Below are 6917 nucleotides of genomic sequence, written 5' to 3'. Positions count from 1 at the left end.
TCCCTCCCTCGTTTGCTTCAATGAGAGAGATCCCCTAAGCCATCGACCGATCGTGCAACCCCAGGTCGCACTCCTGCCCCCGACAGCTTCCAGTAAGCCCATGACCCCTATGCACACACCATTTTTCCTCGTTGTCGTGGTATTTTTTGTGTGGTTCTAAAGGGGCGATTTGTTGGAAATTACCACACCGGCGAGCTTGATGAGAGGGAGGGGGTGGAGGAGGGAATGGGTCTCCGATGAGGCGCTACGGATCCTTCGGTCGGTGGCGCTTGCATCATCATGTATCCGAGCATGGTTGTAGTTTGTATTATTTTTTGGAAGTTGTATTTTGTACCTTTTTTAGGGAATTTTTTTTTTAGACTCCCTCCTGCCGGACTGCACAACATTGACTCATGGGCCCATAGTCCACCCGAGCGCCAGCCCAACTTTATAAATCCGTCAATACATCCGGGCAGAGGCAGGCCCGCTCTCACTCTCCGTCTCCTCGCCAGCGACAGCGAGCAGTGAGCAGCGGGGCGCGTGCGGCGTCGGTGCGGAGAGCGACGCGACCGACTCCGGCAGGCGCCTCCTGATCTCCACCGCCTTCTCCTTCGCAATGGCGAACAGGGGAGGGAAAGGGTCCTACCCCCCGTCCAAGTCAGGTGATCCCCGTTCACCCCCCTTTCGTTTTATCCCCTGTTCCCCCTGTAATTTTTGTTTTTTGCGTCGATGTCGTCTCAACCCTCGACCAACGCGACATTCACCGGATAAAACCCGGTGGGTGTCGGGATCTTCGGCGTCTATTGAGTAGGATCCGATGTGAATGGCCAGGGAATTAGGGTTTACAGAACGCCGAGGGTTTTGTTGTCACGGTCTGGTGCCCTGGCGGGTGGGCATCGAGAGGATATGAATTTTGGCTATTGGAGAAGGTCTAGATCCAATTTGATCGGCGCGGGGGCTTATGATTTGGTTGTTTATTATGTTGTTTTAATCGGATTTTGTTATGGGTGTGATATACCCGCTACAAAACAGAGCTGTTTGTTCAGGGCCTCTTTCGACTGTAGGACTTTTGAGAAGGGTTCCAGTCCTTAAGAAACTTTTTCCTGACAATGCCCTTTGGATCCTAGAATTGGATTGGATTATCTGTTTATGTACGCTTGTAGAAATACATCTGGCTAATATTTGTTACCAAATTAATCTTATCAACTTTCCTACTGGTTGTGTCACACTCATATGTGGTGTGGGTGGGTTCTTATAATTTGGTGTCTCAAGGAAAGCTCGAAAAGTAGATAATTGAGTTGATTGTGACACAGCTTGCTCAAAATGACTATGCATTAAACGTTGCTGGGCATTGTGGAATCACTAGCAGCCTAATAGGTTTTGGGTCTGTTTGCCTGTGTATAAAAGGTAACACTAAATGGATCATTTGTGTTTATGCACAAGTGCATGGCTAAATTTAGCGATTCCTAAGGGTTTTAGTCTAACGAATGGTCCTTCCCTAACAAGAGAGCGAATATCCGTGGATATGTCTTGCATCGTTCCTTGGAAGAATTTTTGTTGATTTTGGTGCAGTTAAGCACATAAGTTGGTCTGTATATTTAAATTCCATGCTTGAGCATCTTGGTGTGTTCTCTTTTTTTTTTCTGCTCTGCAGAGGAAGGTCGGCTGTTAATGTAGGGCATGTTTGGTTGGTAACTAATTGCCTTAGCTTAGGTGCTCAAATTCTTAGCCTAGGTGCTCAAATTCTTAGCCTCACTTTGGATTGCCCGAGGGAATTTCGCCGCACTTTTTGTGTGTATGACATGTGGAAAGATTTTGAATAAAAGAATCTTGCCTTAGGTGCTCAAATTCTTAACCTCACTTTGGATTGCCCGAGGGAATTTCGCCGCACTTTTTGTGTGTATGACATGTGGACAGATTTTGAATAAAAGAATCTTGCCTTAGGTGTGGCTAGAACCAAATACCCACCTAACTTGGTCAAACTCGCCTAACTTGATATGTGGCAAAGTGTGGCTGGGAACCAAGCAGCCCCTTAGTTAATCCAACCTTCACTATTTTGGTGAAGGAAAATCCTTGGATCAAATGTAGAACTAAACTAGAAACTGAGGTATATGCCTATTCTGAAATATCACATGTGTGGTATGCTCGTGGTTCTGTGATAGTTAGCGTTTTTTCGTACCTGTGTTAGAACGGCTTACGACATGCCGTAAATTCTCTCTCAAGAATATACTACTTTGGAGAACATGATGATTTATCCCTTGCTTATTTGAAGTAATAGGTTATCTATTTCGCAGCATCTTAGTAACACACACTACAACCTTGTTGTCTTGTTGAAATGCGTGGAATGGAGTGATGTACATGTATCAAGTCTGCATATTGTACTGGGTGTTTTTGGAATTAATTTAAAATAGCAATATTTAGCAGCACTATCACCAAAGAACTAGCCATGGGCATGGGTGCGTGCCAGTTAGCTATCCACGTGGCAGAACCATGACTTAGTTTCGAGATCTTATGGGTTTCAACTCTAGCCTACCGCGACTTGTTTGGAACTGAGAGGCTTAAGTCAAAATAAAGTGAAATTGCGGGGCACAATTGAAGTGAAATTGCGGGGCACAATTGAAGTGAAATTGCGGGGCGCAAATAAAGTGAAATTGCGGGGCACAACAGCAACAAAACAACCAGCGCCTATATATTGAGTTATGGACCTCCATTTCCGGTTCATCCCACCTCCAACTTTCCTCCTCTTCCCCTCTTCTCCAGATCTACTCCGCCGCCGCCTCCCATGGCGCCTCCAGCCAGAAACCTTAACCCTAATCCGAACACTAACAACCCCGATCCTCCCTTCGACATGGGTATTCTCTTCGGTTCGCCTCCTACCGCTGCGCCCACGTTCCCTGCCGCCGTCGGCCCGCCGCCGCCGTTCGGCCCTTACTCCCACCCCTCGGTCATCTCTTCCTTTCACGGCGGCCCCTACCTCCACCACCCCTCGGTCATCTCTCCCTTTCACGGCGGCCCCTACCTCCACTACACGCAGGATCTTCATCCCCCTATGCCCCACCCAGCCATCTCCTTCCCCACGCCCCGGCCAGCCATCTCCTTCCCCATTCCAGATCTAAATGCAAACCCTAGCGCCGCCTTGCCTGGCAGCTACCTTCACTACCCGCAGGATCTCCGATACTTCATACCCTGCTCAGTCAACTCCTACAGGCGAGACCGGAACCTGAGTGTTAACCTCAGAGCCGCCTTGGGCCGCCTGCAGGATCGCCAATCTCCCATGGCCAGCTCAGGCAACTCCATCCACACACTGAACCCAAACACAAACCTGAACCTGAGCGCCAACCCCAGCGCCGCCTCGCACGGCCGCTACCTTCAGAACGCGCAGGATATTCGACATTCCATGCCCCGCCCAGTAATATCCTCTGCCATGCCAAACCGGAGCGACAACTCCCGCACCGTCGCAGGTGCCAAACCTGAACAGAATAAAGGTATTTATGTCTGACAGGGAAGTTTTTTAATCTAAGGCTTTTATGGTATGTTTTTTTGTTGTTCAGTTGTGTGATCCTGCTATATGATGATTGATGATTTTACAGCTGTATCAAGATGAATGCTGTGTTTTTTGAGAAATTGAGCTTTCGAAGGCAAGTTTAGAGTTTGACAGATTTCTTACCTGTTTTATTCTTGCAGGAGCACCGAACGGAAGGCAGAACAATTCTAATGATGTTATTCACCTTTCTGATTCTGATTCTGATTCTGATGGTAATGATATTGCCCAATCTCGTCATTAAACATTTTCCAGGCAACAGTTTATTTATTGGACTAAATCCTTTTTATTTTCAACTCACATTATCCTTCTTATGATATGTTTTATGTCTGGCTAATTGGTCTGGGCATGCCAAGTCACATGTGTTCACTGCTGTTCTACTTAAATCTAGTTTTACTACACTTATAACAGCTCTGCTCCATGAGAAAATCCTTTGGTATTTGCTTTTGTTATAAGAATTAAAGAATATCAGTTGTGTCTGCTAGCACCTTACGAGCTATCTGTCTGATATGATCGTTGTGCTTTATTTATCACTGTCAAGAAAATTCCATTTGTACGGTTGTACCCTGCTACCCTAGGGCTTAGGGCATCTTTAGCAAGAAGGTAGTAAACTTTTCTGTTTGAAAACTTGAAATGATACTTTTTGTTCCAGTAAAGATTAAAGAATCATTTAACTAGAAGAGTCCCACAACCTTCTACGCTCCCCAAATACTTATCTTGGCAGCCTTCATAGGATTCATCAAATACTACAGAAAAAATGTCGGAAGAGAATTATATACCATGTTTGTGGTTCCCCTTTGGTTTTATTTGCAGATGATTCGTTGACTATTTGCTCATAGTTGATGTTATTTACCATTACATTGAGTGTGAAAGGACACTTCATATCGTTTGTAGTTGAAGGCAAGACTGTTGTTTTGTTTCACCAATTTATGGCTGTGCATAATAAATGGTAATCATTGAGCTGCTTACATTGTAACTATTGCAGTATTTGATAGGGCAGGATATCTGATCACAGTACATAAATAAGCACTAAAATTTACCGGATAGTTGAATGAAACCAAATAAGTCAATGTGAATACTGTATTGATATATAGTTTAAAATATACAAGAACCTCATATATCACTGCCTGTATTTAGATTTTTTTGAAGAAGAGGCTCCCCCCACACACTCCAAGTCAAATGGGAAAGCTTCATCTGATAGCCTAAAAACTGGTGGAAAGGCTTCATCCTTTTCTAATGGTATGGATGCATCGTTTTGTACTTTTGCTATACATTCATCCATTCAAGAGTTGCCGATAAAACTGAAAGTTCTAGTTACACAATAGATTGCCTTTCTGTGTCTTTCATGTATTATGTTCTCATAGGAGAAGGTAGCAAAGGAGGGAAGGCATTTAGTGCTGGGAAAGGCGGGAAGGGCTCCGCATCAAATGCAAAGCCTGCAATGTCTGATGCAGAACTAAAGCTTCAGCTTGGTCAGTTCCTTCCATTGAAATATCCTCTATTTTTCTAGAAGCTTATTTTTGGCATAGTAACCTTAATAGTAGTTAAAGTTCGGTAGTTTATGGAATTTCAGTAGGCTCTTTACTTGAGAAGTTCCGTATAATGAGATTGTTAGTTTTACATCATTTGAAACGGGCACACATCTTATATTATGATTTTCAAATGTCCCTTCTGTCTAAACGTAAAATAGGCAATCTGATTCCCTCATAACAATTGGTTGCAGATATGCCTCCAAATTCTATATTGTTATCGAACTGTGAAGCAGCAGAAATGTTGCAGAAAATTCAAGGACATATGGCTATCTTATCAGAGGATCCGACTATAAAAATTCCCGAGTAAGGAATATCTCTTGTTTTAATTCTGTTATGTTCCGCTAATAATTGTTTACGTGGTGTTCCAGTCTGTTAGCTTGTGTGACTCCATGTTTAATCTTTTCTTCTTGCACCGGCAGGTCGTTTGACAAGGCCTTTCAATATGCAAAAGAAGGAAATCACTTCACCTCTGCGAAGTTGGTGAAAGAAATCCTGGAGTATCCTTTGTTTTGGTTAAGAACTAATATTAGAGATTGCATTGTGGTTACGCAGTTAAATTGTTTCCCCAAGCAACCACTTTGTAGTTAATTTCCTTGACTCGTAGCTGCAGACCTCTTAAAGACTATGGTGTTAATGATGGCGAGGTTCGTAAGCCTTCTTTTCCTCTCACCTTCTTGTATCTCATTTCCCTCTTCTCAAACATAAAACGGTTTGTTGTACCTGTAACAGATATGCATGATAGCAAACATTGGGCCTGAGACCATCGAAGAGGTTTATGCACTGATACCGTCTCTCAAGGTCAGTGTCTTTTGCTGACATTTGGGATATATGCCAATTCATATTTTACCAGGAACTCAGTCCTGCAAAATCCAAATTTCTTTGCACAGGCTACTAGGTCGATCAATGAAGGCAAGATCGTGGAGGCTCTTGCTGCCCTCGCTAACATAAAAGCCTCCAAGTGAACCTCAGCTACACAGGTAATCCTGGGGCGAATCTTTGAACCACACCTCTTCCTGATCGCTCGCCTTTCTTTATGATCTAAATTTCTGAATGGGTCTTAATCTTAACCATATATGCAGCTGATCGGGCAATGAAGGATCCGTAACGGGGGTCTCTGTGGTGTATGGTTGTTCACCGAAATCGAGCTCTTTCTTTCGAGGGCCGAAATCAAGTTGTGTGTATGTAAACCGTGCTGTGCACCTGTGTGCCAGCTCTAGGTCTGGCTGGTTGAACTTTGACTTTTGGAAACTAGCTTGTGTCTAGCTGCCGGTTTAGCTAGTTGTTGAGGTGATGTACTCTGAATTGCCAAGTTATGCCCGATGGTCTGGCACGCCTGAACGATGAATATTGTTGTTGCGGCCTGTGTGTTTCTGCATTTGTAGTTTACTTCTCTGTGAATCGTATCTCTTCTGGGTGCAGCTTTTTACTTCTAGTTTGGGTTTTCTGTAGACGGCAGCTCTGGTAGGGCAGAACGAATTTGTAGGTTCATCGGTTTTAGCTAGAACGATTAGCAATCCTACATAAAAACCTATTTGATTTGAATTTGTAGTTTCAGCAGTTCTAGGGCTCCTTTGATTCAAAGAAATCTTATAGGACTGAGGATTTAGATCCTTAGGAATGTTCCATACATTGTTATTCCTGTAGCTTTGTAAATCATCTGTTTGTTCTATTCCTGTGTTTTGAGAATCCTATAGATCAAAGCAACCTATTCTGTTCTTAGGAATCAAACATAAAACCTATTTTGTTTACTACATTTGTTTTATTTTTCACCCTTCACTTGCTTTTTTTTGGGTGTGTTTAGATATATCTGCTGCTTGCAGAGACTGGTAGGTGATCAAAGTTTGCTGGGGCGCGCATAGGGCCAT

General features: G+C 43.7%; 1 protein-coding gene across 4 annotated transcripts; it reads left to right on the top strand.

The window, feature by feature from the left end:
* The first annotated feature begins 419 nt into the window (after positions 1 to 419).
* Positions 420 to 6450, top strand: LOC123145344 (DNA-directed RNA polymerases IV and V subunit 4-like). Of its 4 annotated transcripts, none has more exons than XM_044564740.1 (10): positions 420 to 641; positions 3664 to 3735; positions 4658 to 4759; positions 4891 to 4992; positions 5244 to 5355; positions 5472 to 5549; positions 5663 to 5696; positions 5782 to 5850; positions 5940 to 6029; positions 6132 to 6450. In XM_044564740.1, the coding sequence occupies exons 1-9, from the start codon at positions 596 to 598 to the stop codon at positions 6012 to 6014; spliced, it is 690 nt and encodes a 229-aa protein (XP_044420675.1). In that variant the 5' UTR covers positions 420 to 595; the 3' UTR covers positions 6015 to 6029; positions 6132 to 6450. The 4 variants fall into 4 exon arrangements, with proteins under 4 accessions (XP_044420675.1, XP_044420674.1, XP_044420673.1 ...); XM_044564739.1 differs by having other exon boundaries at positions 4885 to 4992; XM_044564738.1 differs by lacking the exon at positions 420 to 641 and adding an exon at positions 2737 to 3464.
* Positions 6451 to 6917: the final 467 nt, after the last annotated feature.

Source organism: Triticum aestivum, chromosome 6D (assembly GCF_018294505.1).
Source record: "Triticum aestivum cultivar Chinese Spring chromosome 6D, IWGSC CS RefSeq v2.1, whole genome shotgun sequence".
Lineage (NCBI taxonomy): Eukaryota > Viridiplantae > Streptophyta > Magnoliopsida > Poales > Poaceae > Triticum > Triticum aestivum.
This window is presented reverse-complemented; position numbering and strand designations above follow the sequence as displayed.

What these genes read in the sequence shown, in the direction of transcription:
- LOC123145344 (XM_044564737.1), top strand. Translation starts at nt 2,762, where the DNA reads ATGGCGCCTCCAGCCAGAAACCTTAACCCTAATCCGAACACTAACAAC. An exon ending in TTCTGATTCTGATTCTGATG is followed by an intron (nt 3,736 to 4,657) that starts GTAATGATATTG and finishes GCCTGTATTTAG; the next exon opens with ATTTTTTTGAAGAAGAGGCT. An exon ending in CACTGATACCGTCTCTCAAG is followed by an intron (nt 5,851 to 5,939) that starts GTCAGTGTCTTT and finishes TTCTTTGCACAG; the next exon opens with GCTACTAGGTCGATCAATGA.